A 25693-nucleotide genomic window follows, 5' to 3' on the forward strand; every position below is an offset into this window, starting at 1 on the left:
AACTAAATAAAAGTAATTATCAGCCAGTTAGAATTTTGAGAGATTGCTTTTCAGTTTAATGTGAATAACCCACACAGAAAAGAAAAAAGGGGGATTTGCCATTTGAAATATATAATATGTCCAGTGTGTAGTAAGTAAAAAAGCAATCAAGTACTCCGTGGTGAAACGTTCATTACTGTTTCCCCTTTTTCTTGAAATCTGATAGATGAACTAGATATTTTCAAATGACTAAAATATGCACAGCCTCTCACCTCTGGAACAGCAGTTGAATTTGGCCATGGTCACTAATAATAAATAGTTAGCATATGAAAACTGTTCCAATGACCTATAGCTGAAATAAATTTGTCTTCTGAAGTCCACTTCCTTACAGACTGGTGTCTGTTTCACAGTTGGCACTCCCCAAATTGGTCCTGTGATTAAATGGGCATGGGCACGGAACTGACCTTTAACTCCCAGAGATGGTTCCCCTAGGAAATGGTGACAGCACACCTGCAGGGCCACATCACAACAGCTTGTATTGCTACTGCTGCCTGCATTAGAATTTCATTACAGGGGCATTCAGGGATCTGTTCATGCAATGTGTATATGCGCCAGAATACTTCCCAAAACAACAAACATCCCTAACTTATTAGTAAAAGAATTGATATAAAAATTAATAGTTTAAATCAGCAATACAATAAACAAGGCCACTACTTGATAATTTGTACCTTCCAGTCCCCAGAATAAACCTAATAAAACCATCTGCCACATGGAAAACACTTTCAGTTTAAAATACTATTTTATGTCTATAGAACAGAAGTTACATCAGCTCTTAAATTTTGAGGTATGTAACTGTTTATAACATAACAGGAATCATCTGCAATCTAAAAAATTTAATGAGTACATAAGTAATTAGAATGTTTTAATGTTTCACTTAATTTATAAATATATTCAAATATTAAGCTATTAACTATCACTTGTTTTAGCTAAGTTTAATTATCTTTCACTTCTGAGCCAATTTAAAAATAAGTTCAAATATCACAAAATAATGTCCCATACAGTTAGAGCTATGTATTTAAAAGAATCCATTTCTTCATAATCAGTATTTTTCCTTGCCCTTTCTCTCTAGAAATATTTTTTCATCACCCCGTAGTGACTTGTTTGTATACTAAGATATTGTTGGGAATTTATCTTTTGTTTATTTCATATACTTCTGATCAATTCCAACTCATGCCCAATTATATTACACTAAATTAACATAATTCAACAGATGTTGATATTTAAATGTTTTCTGGCATTCAAATCTTGGACAGCTGTCTTCGAGCTTGGGGAAAAGGCAAACATTTAGAATTAAATGCTGAGCATATGCTTAAATTACTAATTAGAAAGATGGAATAAAAACTATGCATTATCCTTTCTAAGGACAATAAACCTCAGATAGGGATTTCTGCAATCTTTTTATATCAGGTTATAGTCCAAGGATGTATACATACTAGATGACATGGACTTCATGGATAACTTCATTTAATTTCAGATTGGATCACTTTAAAATTATGGAGAGTCTCACTAAAATATGAAAAACCTATAATGGCTTCATACTGGCAGTCTTAAGAGTTGAAAAGATGCCTTTTCACTTGCAATGTCAGGATGGTAAAAGCAGTTTTTAATAATATTTTATTATGGAAAATGTCATCATAAGCAGAAATACAGAGAAAAATATAAGCTCAAAACTGCAGCTGTCAAAACTGTCTTAGGTAATTACATGTGGCCAACCTTGTTTCATCTATATCTTATTTCAATTGAAATATATCAGTATGTTTCTCTAAAAAGTAACAGTCTCTTAAGGAAAAAAAAAAACACCATACCATTATCACATCTATTAAAAAAGCAATAATTCTTTAATATATATGTATGTATATGTGTGTTTAATTACAGCTGATACTCAGATGTCTCCAATTATTTCATAATCTTTTGTCTTATACGTTATTTAAATTGGGATCCAAATGAGATCTATCTGTTAAAATTGGTTGACATATATATATCCCAAGTTCCCATTGATTTATAGGCCCTCCTCCCCCTTTGTTTTTTCCTTGAAATTTTTTGTTTGAAGAAGTTAGATTACCAGGTTCGATTCCTGGTCAGGAAACTAAGATACCGCACACCATGTGGTGTGGCAAAAAACAAAAAAACAAGAAGAAAAATATGTCAGATTGTTTGTCCTATAAAGTTTCCCACATCTGAGGAATGTTGCTGATTTTATCCACGCGGTGTCATTTAACCTATTCCTCTGTCCCTTGAGTTTTCTGCAGTGGGTATTTGGAGCTAGAGAATTGATTTGATTCAGGTTCAGTTTTGTTGTTTTGTTTTGGCAAAACTGTTCCAGAGGTGGTGGCCTAGACTTCTCTCCCTTCCACATCTCTTTCTGTGATTTATTAACCATAAAGATGGTTACCCCAATTCATTCACTAAGGGTCACAGAACGGTGATATGTTAATTCTGTCCTCTCACTTTGGTTCATTAATTGGATTACTTCTGTTTCAAACTTAGCCCCTTCAAATACTTGATTACTCTGAGCTACAGATCATGTAGGTAAAGCAAGATAAATACTTGCTCCTTTTCCTTTAGCCATCAGTTTTCAAAATTAATTGATTCCTTACACTTTCTGGAGGTGACTGGTGAAATTTTGTTCTATTTTTTTTTAACTCATTGATTTAAACAGATCCCATGTGTTTCAGTCCATTTGTTATCATCCTAATTGATGTTAAAATTGTCCCATCTTTGGGCAATGGGAGACTATTTAAATGGGTTCCTGAGTCTGTTTCCTTGCTACGAGACTTTGCTTTCTTCCTTGCTTTCTGGTATGTTTATATTTCCAAGGCTACCTTGGACCTTTCCTGGCCTAGACCAAGAATCAGCCATTTCTTTAAGAAGTGCTGATTCGTTTACTGGGAAATAATTTTAGAACCCACAATCCGCGTTTTAGGGGTGTCATTATTTCGAGGCCTTTTTAGTGAAATACTTAGACTTTTTTTTTTAACAAATTAGCTCATACTGATAGTTCCAGTTCAAATTCAAGACTTCATTGTTTCTGTATTTTCCATCATTGGCTTTAATCTATCTTTTTTCAACATAAAAAATATTACCTCTGGTGACAGCATAATAATTGTTCATTTTATTGATCCCACCATACATACACAGTATTTTCAGAATCACCATATCACCATGACTACTGATAAAATAATTACTGAAAATGGTTTAAGTTTTTCCCTTTTTCTAGTCCTTTTGTACTTTGTCTATATTTCACTAGGAATGCACAAATTCCCGTGTTTTAAAGTCACTTGAAATCGTTTCTAAGTATAGATATACTAATCCATAGTTAGGTTCATTAGTTTCATTTTAGTTTTCAGAGACTGCTTTTTAAAATTTTATTGTTTTATAATAATATAAAAATAGTTACAGGTTCCACAATCAAATCTCCTCAAGAAGTTACTGTCAAAGAAGTCTAACTTCTATTCAGTCCTCACCACTTGTTCCCCTCCCCCCGTCATATAGGTAGCTATTGCTTTGTTTTCTTTTGTTTACCCTTCCATTGGCTATTTTATTTTCTATTTTTAAGATAAGCAGACATATCTTTCTCTCCCTATTTTTCCATTTCCTTTTCTCTCACTCTCACTCTCACTCTAGTATACCGTTTGATTTTTAGGAAGGCTTATTTTTTGTAATAATTATCTTTATTTTAATACTTTTATATAACAGCCTTAGTCCCCTTCCCCTTTTGAGGGTGGGGGGCTATTTGCAGTTGGTTCTCTGCTCTGAGCAGGATTGAAATAAGCTAGGAACCTCTTTGCCCTTCTCATTCCTCTCCCACACATTTGTTTTGAAGTTAATTATTTCTCTGCTAATACCTACAGGACGGTCAGCAAATTTATTCTATTTTTCCTATATAGCTTTCATTTCTTTCCGTTTTTAGGTAGTTGTACTGTACGTATGTGTGTAGCATACATATAGTCTGAAGCATATAACCATTCAATACTACACTGTAGTATTACAGTCTGAATCATGTAGCCATTCAATACTATACTGTCTCCTTAGTTTCAGTTCTAGTTGTAGTTTTAATTCAGTTCATTTAGTTTTAATTCTATGAATAAATATGTTTTTAATGATCCCTATCTTATCTGAAGTCAGTGCGTCTCTGCTCTTTCTGTCGTCTGAGGTCTATTCTCTGGTTGATTCCTCCGGCAGGTCTCATGGGAACAATATTCCCTGAGTCCCTGCATATTATTAATGGTTTGTCCAGACCCTGTATATTTAAAGGTCACTTTGGGCAGATATACTACCCATGGCTCATATTTTCTTTCCTTAATTGTTTCAAATATATTAGTCTATTGTTTATGTAAAATGTTGTTTTCAGGGTGTGATACAGTCTGATTTTTCTCTCACATATAAGTGGCTTGGTGTTGCCCAGATGCTCAGTATATGTTTTTCTTTTCTTTAAAACCCAAGGGTTTGACTAGACTCTATGATGATGTTGGTCATTCTATGTGTTTTTCCTAAGGATGAAGTAGGCTCTTTCAGTGGTAGTTTTATTACTTTTAAAATAAATTTCAAGATTTTCTCCAATTATAATTTTTCATATTTATTTTGTTTCATTGCTTTGGTTTTGTTTCAAAACTTTCTATTATACATATATTGGATCTCCTTGCCTATCTTCAGTAGCTATCACTTTCTCTCAAATCTTTTTTTATTTTTAACGTTTTTATCCTTTGCATTTTCCATTCTTCATTATGTTCTTATCTTTTACTTCTTCATCATATTTATTTACTCTTGTGTCCTAGTTCAGTTTCATTTCTGAAGTGATTTTTTTTTTTTTTTGCCTTTTATTTCTGTTGTTTTCTGAATGCTGTCATCTCTCTGGCTAGTTATTGTTGTCCAAACGTTTTGGGTTATCCTACATGTTATTATGTGGATTCAAAAACCACAGTGTCACTGCCACCATATTCTCAGAATACTCTAGTTATGACCTTTTTTTAGAATTACAGGAATCCAGGACTTCTACATAACATGCCTATATTTAAGTGGCAAAATAAGTGATTAGAGTAAGTGGTCAGGTTTACATTTCTCTACTGATACAATAGCATGTCATGGTTTTCTAGTCTTTTAGTATGATATTGCTTATGTTTCTTTTGAAAAATGATGTTCAGGGACTTCCCTGGTGGTCCAGTGGGTAAGACTCCGTGCTCCCAATGCAGGGGGTCCAGGTTCGATCCCTGGTCAGAGAACTAGATCCCACATGCATGCCACAGCTAAGAGTTCATACTGCAACTAAGAAGGCTGCATGCCACAACTAAAAGATCCCTCATGCCACAACTAAGACCTGGCGCAGCCAAAATAAATAATAAATAAATAAATATTAAGAAAAAAATGATATTCGTGCTCAATTTCCACACAACTTTAAGGACTTTTTGTGCCAAGTGAATAAAATGCACTGGGCCAGGTGATACGTGTGGAACCAGGATTTGATATCCTGGTCAGGAAACCCTAGGCACTATCCTTTACTCCTTTCAGTCTCTCACTCGTGTCCCCTTCATTCATTCCCCACAGCCCAACCAGAATGGCATTTGGAAATCCCATATGTATTTGAGTGTTCTTAAACATTCTTAATGGCTTCCCATTGCCCTTAGGATCAAGTCCTAAACATGGTTTGTAAGGCCTTTCTTGGTCTTACAGTTCTTACTATTCCAGCATCATCTCCAATTACTCTTTGCCTTGAACACTATATACCAGTTCATATAATAGTTCATATAGGGCTTCCCTGGTGGTGCAGTGGTTGAGAGTCCGCCTGCCGATGCAGGGGACACGGGTTCGTGCCCCGGTCCGGGAGCATCCCACATGCCGCGGAGCGGCTGTGCCCGTGAACCATGGCCGCTGAGCCTGCGCATCCGGAGCCTGTGCTCTGCAGCAGGAGAGGCCACAACGGTGAGAGGCCCACGTACAGCAAAAAAAAAAAAAATAGTTCATATAATAGTACCATAAAATTTACTGTGTTAATGATGTATAGTAGTACCTCAATATCCACAGGGGATTGGTTCTAAGATCCCCTCCCCCATGAATACCAAAATCCACAAATGCTCAATTCCCATATATAAACTGGTATAGTATTTGTATATAACCTACACATATCACCCCTTATACTTTAAATCATCTGTAGATTACTTATAATACCCAATACAATGTAAATGCTATGTAAATAGTTGCTGGCACACAGAAAATTCAAGTTTTGCTTTTGGGGACTTTCTAGAATTTTTTTTCCCAAATATTTTTGATCCTAGATTGGTTGAATCCGCAGATGCAGAACTTGTGGATACTGAGGGAAAACTGTATTTTATTTTAACTCATTTAATTTCCAAAATTACCCTATGAGGTAGAGATTCTTATTATCCTCATTTTACATATGAGGAAACAGAGAGAGGAGTTAAATAACTTTCCCAGCTCAAATGGTAGATAACATGTACAGCAGTGTCCTTTTTATTTTCCAAGTCTTACTTCTAAGGCGTATAAAAATAACTTGACCGTTTTCTCAAATCTAGTAGCGAAAAACCATGAACTCTTCTGAAATAGTAATTTTTAAACATTATTTAGATCACTTATACGTTGCTTAGCAAAAATAAAGTGACATTTTGACTGATCACAGCTAATATGATTTTTATTTGATCATTTGGCATTTGTTTTCTGAAAATTAAAAAATGTAGAGGCTTCCATGGTTTTCCAAAGAAATTCATTATGTAAATGAAAAAAGAGGAAAGAGTTTACATTTGACATTTAATTTCTGTATACTGTTTCTTCATGGACATTTAAAGGCAATAGACCTCCCAGATACAGAGCGTAATAGACCTGGTTTACCAAAATTATAAAGGATGTTTGGTTCTAAGATCTTGATGGCAAAACTAATCCTGAGTATAAGCTAAGGCACTCCAACTTTGCAAGTGTTTCAATTGAACTGAATGAGGAGAATCCTGAAGTACTCTTCCTCCTAATTATTGAACATTAGTGTTCCTGTAGTCATCACAAGCTTCCTGTTACCTTACCTAGCTAATACTGTATATATTTCACAGTCTAGCAAACATTTGCTAACAAGTCTGCAGAAATTTTATGTACGTAAATGTTCATTCATCTGCCAAAAGCTGTCATGGAAGTGTGGAGTAACTGAAGGCATTCCTTTCATAAGGTTACACTTAGTGAAATGCAAAATTATGTAGAAAGGGAAACACTTTACCATCAAGGTACCTGCATATACTTTAAAAACTGGTTTACATGTAAAAGCTTGATTTTGCAGATATTTGTATCCCGAAGCCCAAGATATGAACCAAATAAGTTTTGTGGTTTTCTATTTCCATAAGTAAACATTTCTTTATTATAGCAATTGGAACCTCAATAAAAATACTGGTTATCATAAAGACAAGTTAGTCTAAAAACTCTGGCATGCCTTGTTAAATTTCATTCAACAACTATTCAATAAGTACCTGAATCGGCAAGGCTTGTAAGAGACAAGGGAAATTTACTTTAAAAAATAAAACAGATATGGACCCCACTGCCTTCAAGGAATATACAGTCTGGTTAGAGGATTAGTTCATGTACATATATAGCCTTAGTTGAAGGCAGAAAACATTGTTTTCACCAAGGAGTGAGAAATTATTCTGGCAATGGCAATCAGAAGAGGCTGCATAAAGGAGGTGGCATTTTAACTGGATCATAGCATCCCAGTTGAATTCCATCAATAAGCAATAATTTAACCTAAATTCAAGTAAGTTTATATTAAATGGTAATGCTGTCTGACATATTCTAAAGTAGAAATAACTCCTTACATCTTTCAGAAGTTTAAGACATTCTGGCCCGTTATTAAAATAACCAGTTTTTATTACCTCCTCATTATGGAGATGAAAGTGGCAACCTATTTTCCTTTGCTTTTCAGTATTCTTACTCAGCAGATGCCCATTACAGCATATAGAATTATGACATCCCTTTAAGTCCCCTCTCAACAAGCAAAGTCACGGACACTTTACACAAGTCAAAGCTGAGCTCAGTCTTAAGCCTGTATCTGCCAACTCAATCACGCGAGTGAATTGTAGACTCTCTTGAATGAGCAAAACCTCTCAACTTCAAGATCTGCCTTGGAAATGTATCTACATTTGATTCCATCTCTTCATTAGAGCAGTACATTTCTGACTACAGCTGCAATAAAATCCAGAATTATATCTACAAAAAAATATGGTCAGGCATTTTTCCACTTTATTTAATCATCAGTGTAGTTGACAAACTGGTTAATTCAGTCAAACAGGCAGCTTCATTCTTTTTTTTCTAGAGAATTTAAAATAATTATGAATGGACAGATCTGTTGAATTTCTTAACACTTGATGCTGCAAGGGGATGTCCTCTCCTCCCACTCCTTTATAGGGTCCAGCTCCCACCATATTGAATTGCTTACAGAGCCCCAGATACAGCACGTCATGTGTGCACCTCAGGGCATTTGTGCCTCTTCAGATGTGTTCTCTCAGCTAAGGGCCTAGAATGCCTTACATGCCTGCTTGGAATTCTCTTTGAATATTGAGTTGAAATCATGTTCCCCCATGACTTTAACCCCTAGCAGATGAAAGCCATATCTTTTTTATTTCTCGATCCTGTTTTATGGCATGGCGCGCATTACATTTTCAGTAGATGTTTATTAAATGGAGTATAATAACTGAGTTGAATGAGGTACTGTGGTATAGGGGAAAAAATGATTCTTTCGAGGCAAGTGTTCCTTGGTTCAAATATGAGAAATTTATATTCTGTTTATGTGATCTATGACAAGTATCAGTTTCTCTGGACCTCAGGTTCCTCAGACCTGGGTTTTTGTGAGGATTAAACAAGACAGTATGTGAAAATGTTTAGAATAATACCCCATATATAGCTGACAATCAATAAGCTTGGATGTTCCTGGTAATTTAGATAATAAATTCTTAGACTTCAGAAACCAACATGTATTCAAAATAGTTTTTTAAGATAATAAAATATATTCTCTGTCCTGCCCTTTTAACCCCATTATTCCCTGAAACTGGTAAAGGAAAGAAACTCAGCACTTTTGTTCCAAAATGCTACTGAATTTAAAGCTGGGTTTAGAGTCAGAAATTATCAAATAGGACAATAAGTAAAAAGTCAATTCAACAAATATATTCAAATATTATATACTGCACTGAATGAAGTGGATATGAAAATGAATAATGCATGGACTTCACTTTAAAAAGTTAAGAATATGAGGAATACCATAATTGTATTAATAGTTATAAAATGGCAACAATACCGAATACCATCCTGGGAAACATTTCATAGTGTCTGATCAGAGAGAGAATGTGGGATTATATCTGCGTCTGTAGTCTGATCTGATGGTTCTTTTATGTAAGATGCAAGATGTTATCAGGACCAACATCCCAATTTTTTAAATATAGACACATATCTTCTTGCATTTAATGGAGATATCCAAAAGCATCATATTTATTTTGAGTAATTTTTTATCTCTCCTAAGAGTCAATACTAGCTTTATCATTTTTTAAGGAAATTAGAATAAACTTATTGTTGAAACTCAATGCTGAATGTCAATGATAATCAGATTCCAGAAATGTATAGTTATAGCTAGAAATCAAGTAAATTAAGTCAATATCAGTTTACTAAGTGCCTATTTTTCCTAGGTACTATGGTGTGAAGAATAAAAGAATACTCCAAGATGCCTCAAATATCTTAGATTCTGCCTGGAGAGACAATATCAAAATTTGAACTCAGGCGAAATGAATTTTTCTCCATTTCCACAAAGTGGTGGCCTGCTGCTATAACTGTGGGGATTTATTACATCGTATAGTAATTTCTTATTCATGTGTGTCTCCTGCCTTAGGCCACGAGCCCCTCAATGGTAGGAGCTCTTATCCTTCTTTGTGTTTCGTTTAGCGTCTAGTAAAATACGTGATTCAGAGTCAAGTTTTGTTCATTGTTAAATGAGTATTTTTGAGTGAATTTAAATAACAGTTCAAGAAAGTGTTATCCTAAAAAATGCATGATTGATTGCCAAGTGGAACGTGGAGGCAACAGTTGTTACTGAAGTTTGATTTGTTTTAGTTCAATAAATATTTACTGTTTTGCTCATAGATGAGAGGCACAACTAGCTTCTGTGAATTAGACATGGTGCCTGGCCTAAAATGGTTTCCAGCGTATACTTAACTGACGATCCACTCTAATCCGAAAGCAACTTGAGGACACACAGTAGGACAAGTTTAATGACAGAGATATGCACAGATAGGTAAGAAATGTAAAGAAAAGGCACTTGGAAAGATAACGAGCTTTTAGTAAAGTTTGAAGAAGCGAAAGAACATTTAGATTTAAATGCCCTGGGAGAACGTCGACGGGAGAAAAGGCAGGCTCTCAAAGACGGCGGAATTAGGAAACATGGCAAGGAAGTTTTTTCTAGTGGGTAGAACACACTGCTCGTGTGTTAGCACGTATGCATGGACTTGGTGACTGACAATTCCTTAAAACAAAATCAGAAGGAATTAAACAAATATGGGAAGCATGATGGCGGTACCAGGGAAGCTAAAATGTAACAGCGGTTCTCCCATAGAGTTTTTGAAACCTTCCTGAATAATTTGCTCTCTGAAAAGATTAACTTTCCTCCCGATGTGAGAAGGTCCTCATTCACATACACTCAGAACGTTCTAATATCTACCCGAATTGCATAAAACAACCTCCACCACTTTCAGGTACCATTTGTTTAGAATAATGAAGAGCTACAAAAAGAGCTGCTTAGGGATATAGACGTGTGTGTTTATTAACCCACACAAGGAGTGATATCACCAGAATCACAGACCCTCGGGGCTTTAGATGAAGCATGGAACACACTGGTGGAGAAGCAAGTCAGCTTTGCAGTGGGAAGTACCGAGTGGTGGCCAAGAGAAAAATCTGTGGCAGTGGGCTGACCTGAGAAAGTCAGTGGGTTTCAGACTCACGGGAGGCCTGTGGGTTTTTAATGAGTTTTTGAAATGAAAATGAGTGCTTTATTCTTACATGCTATGACACCTTTAAAGCCAGCAGAATCAAACGTTAAGGAAGAATTTAATTTTCCTATTAACTACCAAAAAAATTCCTACTTGTTATTTAGAAATGACCCTGATTTATATCCTTATTATAGCATATTGATAGTGTTGAGATGTGATGAGTTTATACCATCATGTGTTTATTTCGTGGCTGTTTCCTGACACTCCACACTAGGCATTCTTCTGGTTGTCTTATACCATTGTGTCCCCTGTACTGTGTGATCCTGGGTAAATTATTTCACTTCTCTGTGCCCTGGGCTTCTTATCTGTAAAGTGGAGATGGTAATAATAGTAAATTTATTAGATAACAGTTATCAGTTGCTTAGTGTGGGCAGGCACTGTACCAAATGTTTTACACCAGTGATCTTTAAATAAAATCTTCAAAAAACCTTTGAGGTAAATACTAATCTAATCCCAATTCTTGAAGGTGAGGAAATTGAGGCAAAGGGAGTTTAAGTAACCTGCCAAAGATTGGTTAAAATCCTTCTCAAACATTGACAAATATGGTGTAAGTTGGCCTTTTCGGAGAACTAGTTGGGAAAACAGAAATGGCAGCGTCAGAGGAAAGAAGTTCTGTCGGAGACTCAGGCAGATCAGGCCAACAGAACCTAAAGCTTCATCTAACAAACGCCTCAGTTTCCACGGTGGGAAAAGTTCCACCATGCCGTTGACAAAGAAAGACCCCCCAGCTGCAAAAACCACTTATATTTATTAACCCTCTTGTTTGCTGTTTTCTAATTCATCTCATTATAATTTGTTTGTTTGTCCCATGCTCATGGTAAAAATAAAGTCCAATATTAAGGAGAGGCATAAAGAAGAAACTTCCCACCAGATGCCATCACAGTGGAGCTAATCGTCACCAGTCTTTCGTTGCATAGTTTCCATACCTTTCAACAAATACATATGCATGGTCTATAATTTGGAAGTATTAGTTTCGTTACTATGAAGAAAAGTAAAGCAGGGTGAGGAGACAGAAATGAAGGGGGTCGCTTTTTAGGTAGAACATAGGATAAGTGTAGATATTTGGACAAGGCTTTTTTTTTTAACTTACATTATTAAATTCTATTGTTTGTGATACTGTAAAGAGCAAAGGTGGTCTATGTGTATAGCATATTTTAAACATTCCATAGAAATTTTAAGGTAGGTATTTTAGATTATGAATACTAGTTTGGTATCCATCTATAATGTTTGGTGTTAATGTCTCTGTTAATGGTTCAGAATCAGAGAGGAATCATGAACCTTCTTGCTAAAAAAGTATGCATATGCACATTTTGCACAGGATTTCATAAGGTTCCCGGACCACCTGAAGCCTCCCACCGTCTCCCCCCTTGTCATCCCCTTGCTCACTACAGTTCAGCCACGTGGCTCTGCTCTGAGGACCCTGGAGAGTCCTTGGCTGCTGGGGCAGTGACTGGTCCCTGAGCTCCCCGAGAGCCTCCTGACACACAGCTGTCCCTCACACTCGCTGGGAGCTCCATGGGGGACGTCCGTATTGGCGTATAACCTGGCACAGAGGAAACACACAGGAAACATTAGTTCTGGCAGCAGCCACCAGATACCTTTAGGTACCAGGGTAAAGCAGATCGGGAAGAAGTACGTCTGGACTTGAACTCTCAGACGAGGTGGAAGAAGCACTAACAGGACAGACCCTTCTGAAGCTGTTGAGGGGAACTGCACCCTGGCAGGCAGATCGCGGTATCCAAGGGGTGGAGCCTCAGACAACAGGTAATCGGAGGTTATTGAACCGCAGAGTAAAGAACCGCCCGAGCAGGTAGGCGGTGACAGGAACCTGGGCCAGGAGCAGCTGACGCTTGGAGAAGGTCAGCCTGCAGCGTTAGAGACAAATCCAGTCACCAGGTGCATTTTAACATCTGGGCAAGTCCAGGCAATGACCTAAATCTAAAAGAACTAAGATAGGGGCTTCCCTGGTGGTGCAGTGGTTGGGAGTCCGCCTGCCGATGCAGGGAACGCGGGTTCGTGCCCTGGTCCGGGAAGATCCCGCATGCCGCGGAGTGGCTGGGCCCGTGAGCCATGGCCGCTGAGCCTGCGCGTCCGGAGCCTGTGCTCCGCAACGGGAGAGGCCACAGCAGTGAGAGGCCCGCATACCGCAAAAAATAATAATAATAATAAAATAAAAAATAATAAAAGAACTAAGATATCAGAAGTTTTATAATGAAATAGGACATGTCGAAAGTAAAGCAAGGGTCCAAATCCTGGGACACAAGTACTGCGTCAGCGCAGAGTTATAACTTAAACTACCCCTCGCTGATATCAGGATTGTTCCCAAGCGAGGGGAAATGGGCTTGAGACAGAACGTGACGCCACATGACCAAAGCCACAAGAGACAGAAGGCGCCAGAACCAACAATTGATCAGGGTGTGAACATACAATACCAAATGCAAAAGGTTTATCGTGCACAAGAAGGGGCTTTGAAAGAAAACATCATTAAAAGCAAGGATTTAGGGCTTCCCTGGTGGCACAGTGGATAAGAATCCACCTGCCAATGCAGGAGACGGGTTCGAGCCCTGGTCCGGGAAGATCCCACATGCCGCGGAACAGCTAAGCCCGTGTGCCACGACTACTGAGCCTGCACTCTAGAGCCCACGAGCCACAACTACTGAGCCTGCGTGCCACAACTACTGAAGCCCGCGCACCTAGAGCCCGTGCTCCACAACAAGAGAAGCCACCACAATAAGAAGCCCACGCACCACAAAGAAGAGTAGTGTCCTGCTCGCCGCAACTAGAGAAAGCCCGCGCATAGCAACGAAGACCCAACGCAGCCAAAAATAAATAAATATAATAAATGTTAAAAAAAAAAAAAGCAAGGATTTAATGCGATCCTGGTAGTTAAGAAATATTTATGCTCAACAGTACTTGATATGTGCATATTGGCACAGAAGGAAAAGTGCTAGATACTGATGTTTACTCGTTCAGTTAATATGTTGAGACATATTGACACTGAATAAAGCGGAAGAGGGGGTGATTTGGATCTAGAAGGGAAAGTTCACGTAGGGCTGGATTTGCACCGATTGCTCCTCCAGTGACACCACAGACCCGCTTCATTTCTGTGCAGCTGATACCCTGTCCAGGCTTATATTTTTCTAACTGACAGTGAGTGTTCTTGCCAAATGCCAGGGCCCATAGTCACATCTGTTTGTCTCTTCTCTGCAGCTTGTCCGAGGCTGCTTGGGAACACATCCTATCCAGGGGGCAGCTTTCACTAGGCCTAATTCTCTGAAAAGCCAAATGCGCATACAATGAAGAGACAAGTTCCTCTTGTCTTCTCTTTAATATTATTGTGTTTGACACCGCCTGCTTCAGCCCTTGTCAGCCCTTGTCAAAAGACAGGTTCTCAGGCAAGGTGGTCCTCCCTAGTATTTTTTGTCTCTGCTTTGTGAGGTTTTTTTAGGTTTTTTATAGCTTTGTTTCTTACTTTTTCTTTCCTCTGGATGAAATGCCCACTTTCCCGCCACCACCCCATTTAAAAGGATGACGGGATAACCAAGTGAAGTCTGGCTCAAAAGCAGAACAAAACGAAGATTTCCCTCTGAGCTCTGCTTTCTAATACTTAATAGGAAAATTTTCAGAATGAGTACAATGGGAAACAGTGTTTCAAATCATAGCTGACACTGCTTATTAAATCCATAACAAAAAAGCATTATTTCTTTAGCCTTTCCACTTAAAGATATGTGTGTGTTTACCCCTAGTATTTTAAGGTGTTAGTAGTTACAAAGTTACCAGGTTCTGCCTTTTTCCCCTCTTTCCACCCAAGCAAAGGCTCTCACTGACACAAATATACTGCTAGGGCTGATGGGTAATTTCCTAACAGTGCCTTACAAAAGGACCTTAACATTTTTTTAACAAATTTGGATCTGTTCCTAGGACAACGTATGGTCATTCTTCAAAACACCACAGCAAAAACAAACAAAAACCAAAAATTGCCAACCACCACCTTGAATAATAATCCACGTGTTCTGCTTTGCAAAGACAAATGACTCATTTAGGCTGAAGTAACTAGGCTGCCTTTGAGACGTTCATTGATTTTAAATTTAAAAAAATAACTGCTCTGTTTTGCATTAAGAATGACAACTAAATAACGGAGTAGACCTTGCTTAGTGTTATTTGTAGCAACTCCGTTGCACCTGTCTGAAGGAAAGGGGGGAGGACAGGCTTAAATGAGTAATCTTACTGATCAATAATCCCGATCTCTCAATGTGCTGTAGCAGGTAGTCAATTCTTGATAGAATTACTGAAATACAGCTCGCTGTTTTTCTTATGGCTCAGGTCTTTGGGTTCAGTGTACTGACTTTATTAACTTTAACTTTATTCTCCTTGAATGTTTGTCTCTTTTCCTTTATGTAGCTAACTTGGGGGTGGGGGAGGGGAGTTGAAGGAAAATGTGCTGTTCCACTTGTTCTGTACAGATACCCAAAAGGGAATTTGGGGTCCAGCAGATGAGAAAAAGGCTTAGAAGAGGGAGTTGTTCTTGGAATTTGTTTTTCACCCTCTTTGTAAACAGGCGTTCCTAATAAATTTGAACAGTGTAAGAAAAATAATAAAGTTTTAAAGGCGATATGGACTTGGGAGAATGGTTTTTCAAGCAATTAGAAGACTCCGGTTACATACAACTAGTGCAAGAACAATGTAAGTAGAAACTAGCCATCTTAATAGTCACAATGAACAGCTACTGGGTATTCTAATGATCTCTAAAAAGGTATTTCTTCAGAAGAAGTTTCATTGTGTGGCATGATATTATTCTTAATTATAACAGAGACTGATAACCTGGGAGGAACTTTGTGTCTGGACTACTCACAAACCCGGTTACTCTCCCAACCCCAGCTCGTCAGCATCCCATGAATCTGGCCAGCTTGCTTCTGCTAAGTGATCTTTAATGACTCCACAGCAGCTATAAAATCCAAACACCTTCACGGGGCCAATGTGGCACATATGGCCCACGGTCGAGCCCCAGCGTTCTTCTTCCGTCCTATTATATAGTTCCTTCTGTAAACACTGCTACCCACACATCCTGAACTACTCAAAATTCTCTGAACAGAACAAACTCTTTATCATTTAGAAGTACTTTCAGCAACAGGTATAGAAAACCTGACCAGCAGTGGCTTAATCTAAGAATATTTACTATGTTTTAACAAGAGGATAAGAAGTAGATAGTCCATGGGTTGGTTTTCACAGCTCCATAACAGAAAGGCCACACTCCAGAATTCGGGTTCCCACTTTGTTCCCACTTTCAGAATGTTACTTTCCCCTCCTCTGCTAGTCCTGTTGGCCACGCCTATCTGGTACATGCTCTGCGGAAGGTGAACTACTCCAGTCTTTTTTCTAGGGGGGAGGTTTCAAGAGGGATCGGAGATGTGTGAGGATAATATTGTACAAATAGGTAAAATCATGTCTCTTTTACAGCTATAAAATGAATATGCATTTGAAATTTTAACTCAGTGATTAATGAGGGAACCAGGCAGATGTTATAATGGGTTCAAAGGAGAAATGAAAGAAGCACAAATGTATATGGAGTAAGGAAGATTGAATGAACGTACCGATGGGTGCAAACTGGCTTTTCCACAGCGGGGAGGATTGTCCTTCCTCGGGACAGAACTCACTTGCATTACTGCAGACGAGTTATTTTCCATTGCTTTCAGTTATCTATAACTTAGAGTTGTAAAATAGCTCCCATAGAATCAGAATCAGGTGAGTAGAAGGGTGTACTCTATAGTTTTCCATTGAAGCACCGATTTTTCCCTACAAAGAAAAAAGGTATAGTCAGTAAACGCTTAGAATTGTTTTAAGGACTAAATATCATAATCTCTAGTAATATTAAGAAAGTTCATTGTGCTTGCCACTAATTATTTCATATATTTTGACTTAATCTCCCCACTCAGACTTAAAACTCTTCCAATAATAAGAACTGAACTTTCCATTTCGTTGGTATCTTCCACTTCCTTTTTCCTCATTTTCACCATAACTATGGAGTCTTATGCTAAGTCAGCAGCAGATACTAGTAATTGCTTGCTGAATCAGTGAATTCATTAATTTTTTATAAAAAGGATGTGATACTGGGCTTCCCTGGTGGCGCAGTGGTTGAGAGTCCACCTGCCGATGCAGGGGACACGGGTTCGTGCCCCGGTCCGGGAAGATCCCACGTGCCGCGGAGCGGCTGGGCCCGTGAGCCGTGGCCGCTGAGCCTGCGCGTCCGGAGCCTGTGCTCCGCAACGGGAGAGGCCACAACTGTGAGAGGCCCGCGTATCGCAGAAAAAAAAAGGGATGTGACTTTTTAATTTTTTTAATTTCGATATAGCTTTAAAAATAGATAAATATATATAAATATAAATATGCTTATAAAATAAATATATAAAATCTATATTATATATAATATATAAAATAAATATAGCCATTTATTTTTTCTTGGTATTATGAGCCAAAACCACACTTCAAAATCCAATAAAAATGTTATAGTTATACACACTAGTAAACATTTTGACATGTGTGTGTATGTATTTCTGCAAAGTTAATCATTAATTGAATGAACTAATTTTTAAAAATATTTTAATAATTATAAATATTTATAAAAGAGAATCATTATGCACTCAATACAAAGGGAAGAGAAAACTAGATAAATACCCGTTTGCTTCTACCTATATTGATAGATTTTCACAATATGCTTCTTTGGTTGTATATACCCCTTGGATTAGCCAGCTCATTGATTGTACTTTACTTTGTACATGATAGATAGAATCTGTATTTAAAGTAATTTTACTCCCCAACTCCAATTTTTCATTATATTTAAACACCTGGGTATAAGTGTGGAAGTATATATTTTGTGTTTTACCTGAATTAGTTCCTTCCTTTTACATTTTTCTCTAATAATCTGGTGGTTTTCTAATTGGGCCCTATAAAACTTCAGTATACTACCACATATCTCTCTGAATTACTAAACAGTCGTGTTTTCTAGTAAACATGCTTTATTTATTTCTGCTTCATGATCCCCAGGTACTATCCCAACCCCATGTCGGGGATTATAATCCAGGACATGAACATAAGAGTCCTCTATAGCTTGAAAATCTTGAAGACTTTTTACAGCTTTTCCATCTTATTAGTTTGTCTTGATTTCCAATTGAGCCATTTCTAATTTTTCCAAAACTCGTAAATTTAGGAGTCCATGTTAGACAGACAGTCTAATTCTGACTAGTTCCAAGAGTAGCAGGTCTGCTTCTTAGTTCTTATACATCACGTCTTTACAAAGGTAATCCAATATCACGTTAGCTTGTCTAGTATCAAGATCAGCATTAATGCATTCAAATTGTTTCCTCACCTAGCTGATAAATAATTAAAGAATTCTAATCCTGTGAATTGTCAGGAAGAACATCACTATTTCCTTCTATTTAAAATGTTTTAAGAGAATTCACTGCCACATAATAGCCTAAAAGAAATTGATCATACTTTTCCTGTAATAAATGTTGTTCTGACAGTAAAGCATTAGTAACCAATTGATAACCTAGCAACAATATTGTGCTCTCTTTAGATAATTAATCTTAGCTATTTTCCTGTCAGAAGCAACAGTGCTTGATTTTATGTTGAGCCAGAAAGATTGCCAGTTTTGAAAATTAAAAAGCATTCCTTTTATATTATTCATTCCAGTAACAATTTATGATGGCGCATTTAGCTGCTGAACGCTTGTCAACAAACGTAATTATGTTTCGATATAAACAAGATTGGTGGTTTTACTAGGCTGCTCCATCTTTGTTGAGAATGTTTTGATTTAGGTTCAGATTATACAAGCTGTGTATTTATGTGTCATTTTTTCCCCTCCTTTGTTAATAGTTTTTTCTGATAATTACTTGTAGGCAAACAAGCATGCATTTAGGATCCCTATGCACTGGAGACATCAAACGGAGAAGAAAAGCTGCACCTTTGCCTGGACCTACTACAGCAGGTAAAAGAAAAAGGGCTTGGGGCAAAACACACATCTAAAGTTCATAAGTCATCAAGAGTAAAATACAGATAACCCTTAATCACTAGCACTGAGGAGGAAGCACAGTTACAAGAAACCAGTAAAGCAAATCATTCGCCTTTGGTGTCAGGATGTACTGTGTGTTCTTTGTGTAGGTTTTTCAGGCCGCCGATCACTAAAGTATTTCCTACACACCTGCAAAACCGTGTGAGGTATTACAGGATACAGATACTTCAAAGGCTGTGTCTTTGGCCTCAGGAAAGTTACAGACTTGTTGGGAAAACAAGGCATAAATTGATGAAAAGGTAAATAACCCCAGAGGAAATTCATAGTAATGAATTCACAAGTATTGAAGCAGCCTCAAAACACAAGGCCCACGTGGTAGTAGATGCCAGCCTGGTCATGAATGTGGCAGTCTGGTTTCTACACCCAGCTCTGCAGAGATCTTTGATTTCGTCTTTCCTTACTTAGACAAGTTAGCATTAGAATAAAAGATCTCTCATCATTTCCACGTCAAACACCATGTCATTCTAATGAGTGTGGTATAGGGAGAACCACAGGTTTTGAGCTGAGAGAAGTCACTAGACCAAAGGGGACAGGAAGCCTTCCTGGAAAGGCAAGGACCTGAGCTTGGTAGGGAAGGATAAGAATAAGATTAATATGTATTGCAAGATCTCGTGCAATATACCCTGAGAAAACCATAATTCAAAAAGAGTCATGTACCACAGTGTTCATTGCAGCTCTATTTACGATAGCCAGGACATGGAAACAACCTAAGTGTCCATCAACAGATGAATGGATAAAGAAGATGTGGCACATATATACAATGGAATATTACTCAGCCATAAAAAGAAATGAAATTGAGCTATCTGTAGTGAGGTGGATGTACGTAGAGTCTGTCATACAGAGTAAAGTAAGTCAGAAACAGAAAAACAAATACTGTATGCTAACACATACATATGGAATCTAAAAAAACAAAAATGGTTCTGAGGAACCTAGGGGCAGGACAGGAATAAAGACGTAGATGTAGAGAATGGACTTGAGGACACGGGCAGGGGGAAGGGTAAGCTGGGACGAAGTGAGAGAGTGGTATGAACATATATACACTACCAAACGTAAAACAGATAGCTAGTGGGAAGCAGCCGCATAGCACAGGGACATCAGCTTGGTGCTTTGTGACCACCTGGAGCGGTGGGTTAGGGAGGGTGGGTGGGAGGGGGACGCAAGAGGGAGGGGATATGGGGATATATGTATATGTAGAGCTGATTCCCTTTGTTATACAGCAGAAACTAACACAACATTGTAAAGCAATTATACTCCAGTAAAGATGTTAAACAGAAAAAAAAAGATCTTGTGCAAGAGCAGTGGTGTGGGAAGCAGAGCTAAAAACCTGTGATAAGGGAGCCGACTAGGCCTTAAATGTGGACACGCGCACAGGAACAAACAATTAACTGTATGGGTTTGCAGTTCAGCAAACTATGAGAAAATGCTTTCCATGTAGATCCTTGATCAATTACAAAGTTATTATTATAGTAGTGGCCTATTGCTTGGGGTCCTTAACCATTCATATTTATAAACTGTCTCTCTCAGCTTCATTTAGGAATTCTTTTATAGGAAGAGTTATGTTCTCCAAGATTAATTACAGAATATGAAAATAAGATTCAGATTCAACAGGAGAGTAAGCAGTGAGAAGGGGAAAGTACAGATATAGATAACAGATATGAATAGACAGATATCTTGACATGATGATTTCAAAGGAAGTAAAAGAGGTGAAGCTTAAATTCTGTATTCAGTAGACCTATCCCATAGTTCAGCACTAAAAAATTAAAGAATAACTTAAAATCAGAGCACCCACATTCAGTTGTTGCATCCACATAAAGGGCTCAATTATGAACTGTAGTTATAAGTATAGTTACAAGTGTGATGTCTGATCTTCATCCTCTAACTTCGTTGAATTTTCAGAATTTGGAAGTAGGAAATACCTGTGTGCAGAATGTGTTTGTGTTCATGTAGAATAATATTTACTACTTACTGGGTGCCTACTGTGTACCAAAACCTTATTTTATCTTTGCAACAACTTGATGACTTAGGTGTTATTATCATTACACCATAAAATGAAGATTCAGACATGTGTTAGGGTCTTCTTAGCTACCTAAGAAGGCAGAATGATTGAAGGGCAAAGGGAGGATTCAAGCCAATGTCTGCATGACTCCTAAACTCATGATCTTTTCATAACATACATATGGCCTTTCTGTAAGAATATATATGTAAAGACCGTCTTATTTCATGTGTCTTATGCAATTATATATATATATATCTCTCTTTATTTATACATAGACTATTATACACTTTATTTATATTTATATGGACTATTATGTATCTTAAGTGCCATAAAAGATTTATCTAAATTTGCTGTATAGAAATACAGAACTTTCATTACAACACTTCTAATATATCTCTTTATACAGGAACATATAGCCACTTTTAGATCAAATACATGTCATAAGTTCCTCAAATCTTTCATAAGGCAGGTATAGGATTCTTTAATATTCCCATTCCAGTTGAATGGACCCCTGAATTCTCTTACCTTTCAATGATTCAAACACTGGTGGCACAAATAGTACAAGAACAATCTTAGGAATGTGACTAAAGCACCTCAGAGCCAGCAATAAGGAAGAGAGACTATCAGGGTCAGGTCCTAACACTCTGAACATATGTGAAGTGAGAAGGAAAATGCATAATGGTTGGGGAGAGCGTAATGTGATTATTTCTACAGGGTGATTTTGATGTTACAACTCAGTAGCATCAGAGGAAATCATTTTTACAGCGTATAGGTATAAATACTAAACTTTAGCCTAAAACATTCATAAGCTTACAACAGCATATTCCAAGTGTTGTATTTCAAAACTTTAGTGATTCTCTTGAGACTCAAGATTTTGATTCTATTACTAGATTATTTACCTAAAAGAACATAACTCATAGAAACTTAATGCATTTTTGTAATTAATCCAATAGTATTGGAGTAGGAGAATTAGGTTTACTCATTTTCGATGCATTTTTACAATCCATGCATAACCGTTCCTCTCAAAGAGGAAGAGAATGAGGTTACTTAAAAATCCTTAGTTTTAAAAAGAATATCTTCCAATACAAATGAATCAACTCTAAGGTGAAGATTATTCTCCAAATTCAAGTAAGAAATGCTTTTGCATAAATGCACTTTGATAATAAGGTTATGAATCCTAGATCATCTTGTCTCCAAAAATTATAGTTTTCAAATTCTGGAATATAGTTAATCACATAACAAAGAATCTTATCTTTATAAGCTTCCAAAGTTGAGTTAGCATGTAGAATTATTTTCAAGAAACTCTTCTTGCCATTTTGTAGGCCCTTATAGACCTCCCAGAAAACACATTGAATCGTGTTTTCACAGCTCCTTCTACCTTTAGTCAACATTCAATCTAAGCTGGAAAAAGACAGGTGAAGGTAACACTTTCTGATGTGAAATCAGGAATGGGAGTTAAAAGGCTGACAGTCTGACTATTGTTTGATGATCCCCTCTGATTTATATATGACATATTATGTCATCAAATAGCAGATTTAGAAAAGATTTAGCCAAAGTTTATCAGAAAACTATAATTAGGTACTTTATAATCCCACACTGTGCTTATACAACAATTTAAGAGGCTAAACAGTTATATACTGTATCCATAATAAATAATATTTTTAAAGATTTAAAGTTCTCTATGAAATTAATAACCCCAAATCTGATCATCTCTACCTGCTAGTGTATTGAACATTTTACCCACCCTGTTGAAACAATAACACTGAAGCATAATTGACGTAAGGCTATAGACTAGCCAGCAGTGTTATCGGTTGCACGTTTATTAATTGTGACAGGAACACCGAATTTATTTCAGTGCTTTAGCTTATTTACTGCTCTTTCACCTTCGTATTTTGTATTGACACAGGAAAATGAATATTGATAAGGTTAGGTATTGATTTTTAGATGTATGTCTTGTTCTCTGCCTCATTCAAAGTCACATGCCAAAAGATAGTGGATGTCTCAGTAGCAAAGAATGTAGATTTACTATTATAAAACTGAGAACTGTTGAAGCAAGAAGGTTTGCCAGCAGAATGCATTTTATAGTTTGAAAAATGTCATCTGTAAAGGTGAAGAAAAGCAGTGAGCAAACTAGGAATGTTATTAACACGTTTTTAAAAGGCCGTCAGCAATGTTGGTTATGGTCTTGTGTTTTTGGTAGAAGTCACAGCTTACTGAGGATTGGATACTAGAAAGATTTAAGTATGTTTATTGAGATATTGTGGCTACCACTTTTTTTTTTTTTTTTTTTGGCGGTACGCGGGCCTCTCACTGTTGTGGCCTCTCCCGTTGCGGAGCACAGGCTCTGGACGCAAAGGCTCAGCGGCCATGGCTCACGGGCCCAGCCGCTCCGCGGCGTGTGGGATCTTCCCGGACCGGGGCACGAACCCGTGTTCCCTGCATCGGCAGGCGGACTCTCAACCACTGCGCCACCAGGGAAGCCCTACCACATTTTTTAAAAAATGTTTTGTCCACTATGTATTACTAAATTCATTGTTATCCACAATTAGTATTTGCTGTTACTATTTTGCTTTCTATTGAAATATTATCATAGGGAAAGTATTTATCATAAGTAGTAGACTTTCTTCTCTACATTTTAAATTAGAAGTTCAATATCTCAGTGTAGATACTGCTCCAGCATAACTGTGTCTTTGTGGGCATGCAAGTTCTTAGCAAGGGGTTACATCACAGCTTTTTGTGACTTCTCCTCTGCATCCTACCGATATTTCAATAATAAAATAATCTTTATGAAGACTGAAGGCAATAAAGGCAGATTGTAAATCATAATGGGTGAAGGTTTCTAAAAGGTGTGCTTTTAAGTCATACTGAACATAATCAGGAAATGTCTGATGTAACCAAGCTCCTTTTCAAGGTGCTATGTCTCTTCAGTTGTCCAAATTTATCTTATCAATAATTATATATTTTAAATTTACCACGTTAACCTCTTTTTTTTTTTTTCGGCCGTGCTGGCTCTTCGTTGCTGCGTGCGTGCTTCTCGTTGCGGTGCCTTCTCTTGCTGCGGAGCACAGGCTCTAGGCACACGGGCTTCAGTAGTTGTGGCGCATGGGCTCAGTAGTTGTGGCTCGCGGGATCTAGAGCACAGGCTTTGTAGTTGTGGCGCATGGGCTTAGTTGCTCCGTGGCATGTGAGATCTTCCCGGACCAGGAATCGAACCCATGTCCCCTGCCTTGGCAGGTGGATTCTTAACCGCTGTGCCACCAAGGAAGTCCCCTATTTTTTTTATTTTTATTTTCTTTTGTCACTGGATCTGTATGACCACTGTATCTCTTCCAGGATTTTAAAACAGGCAGACTTTAGTGGGGGAGGGGGGCGGGGGGGGGAATTGTTGTTATTCATTTTGAAACCAAACTATATCTAAACATATTGCAAAAGCCTAGGAAGTATGTAACTCTCTCCCTCTTGGATATATGAACCACCTTTCAGTCATGTGTCTCAGTAGAGTCTTAAACAGCTCTCCATTGTCATATGATACAAGAAACACTTAAGAAGGTAAGCACACATGTTAGATAGAAAATAATTGCTGTTCCTGACAGTATGAAAGACTAAATAATGAGAAAGTGCTCAAACCACAGAATACCTGGACATGTTGAATAATATGTGAAACCATCTCCTTTAGACCCATAGCTGAGACTGCAGGAAAGAAAGAGAGAAATGGCCCCAAGCACCCCCGTGCCTATGCCAGTCTCGGAAGCCTTGAGGCTTGTTGGTTAGTGCCCTCGTGGAAAGAGAGGCAAGCCGGGGAGCTTGTGTAAGGCTCCTTATCAAGCCAGAACGTCTGATAAGCTCTATCCTCAGGACAGGGCAGACTAGAAACAAAACTCACCCACAAGCACAGGAAAATTAAGAATCTGGTCTCCACCGAGGCTCCAAGTAGAAAACTCTCTGAAGATTTGTAACCAAGAGCCTACCTTCACGTATGAGTTTCTAGTTTAAAATGACACCAAGCCAAAAATTAGCATAAAAACTGGTCTTTGAAGCAAGTGCAAAACCACTCTAGAGGTACACACCTTCAACCCCATGTCTCAAGAACCACCACACATGAGAACCTATGAAGATGACCTCACAAACCAAAACTAAAAGAATCCGTTATTAAAACATTCAGAACGAAGGGGAATAACTGAAAAAAGAAAAGACAGATGTGATAAAGAACCAAGTAGAAATTTGAGATTATTTTATTTATTATGAAAATATCTTGAGAATTATAAACTCACTGGATGAGTTGAACAGCACATTAGATACAGCTGGAAAAAAAAAAAACAGTGAGTTTTAAGAGCGATCTGAAGAAACTACCTAAAAGAAGCACAGAGGGATAAAAATATGGAAAATATGAAAGAATAGCCAGAGAACTTGAAGGAGCATGCAGTTCAATATATGTCTAATACAATAGAACTTCCAGAAAAAGTAGAAAGAATAGGGAAGTGCACTATTCCAGGAGAATGGTGAAAGAATTCAATGAAAATGCCAGAATTTTTAAAAATGAAGAAAACTTGAATCTTCATGTTCAAAAAGTACAAG

The 25693-nt window shown here is 37.6% G+C and overlaps 1 protein-coding gene and 1 long non-coding RNA gene across 2 annotated transcripts in view; one reads left to right on the forward strand and one right to left on the reverse strand.

The window, feature by feature from the left end:
* LOC137220118 (uncharacterized) overlaps nucleotides 1-16874 on the reverse strand; it is a 37000-nt gene extending 20126 nt beyond the window's left edge. Inside the window, exon 1 of the long non-coding RNA XR_010941478.1 lies at nucleotides 16646-16874. This is a non-coding gene — a long non-coding RNA (uncharacterized lncRNA). The remainder of the gene's footprint in view (nucleotides 1-16645) is intronic.
* GPATCH2 (G-patch domain containing 2) overlaps nucleotides 1-25693 on the forward strand; it is a 168803-nt gene that overhangs the window by 132714 nt on the left and 10396 nt on the right. The window contains exon 9 of the mRNA XM_067729738.1: nucleotides 18950-19038. Within this exon, the coding sequence (XP_067585839.1) occupies nucleotides 18950-19038 (89 nt within the window). The remainder of the gene's footprint in view (nucleotides 1-18949; nucleotides 19039-25693) is intronic.

This window comes from Pseudorca crassidens, chromosome 2 (genome assembly GCF_039906515.1).
Source record: "Pseudorca crassidens isolate mPseCra1 chromosome 2, mPseCra1.hap1, whole genome shotgun sequence".
Classification (NCBI taxonomy): domain Eukaryota; kingdom Metazoa; phylum Chordata; class Mammalia; order Artiodactyla; family Delphinidae; genus Pseudorca; species Pseudorca crassidens.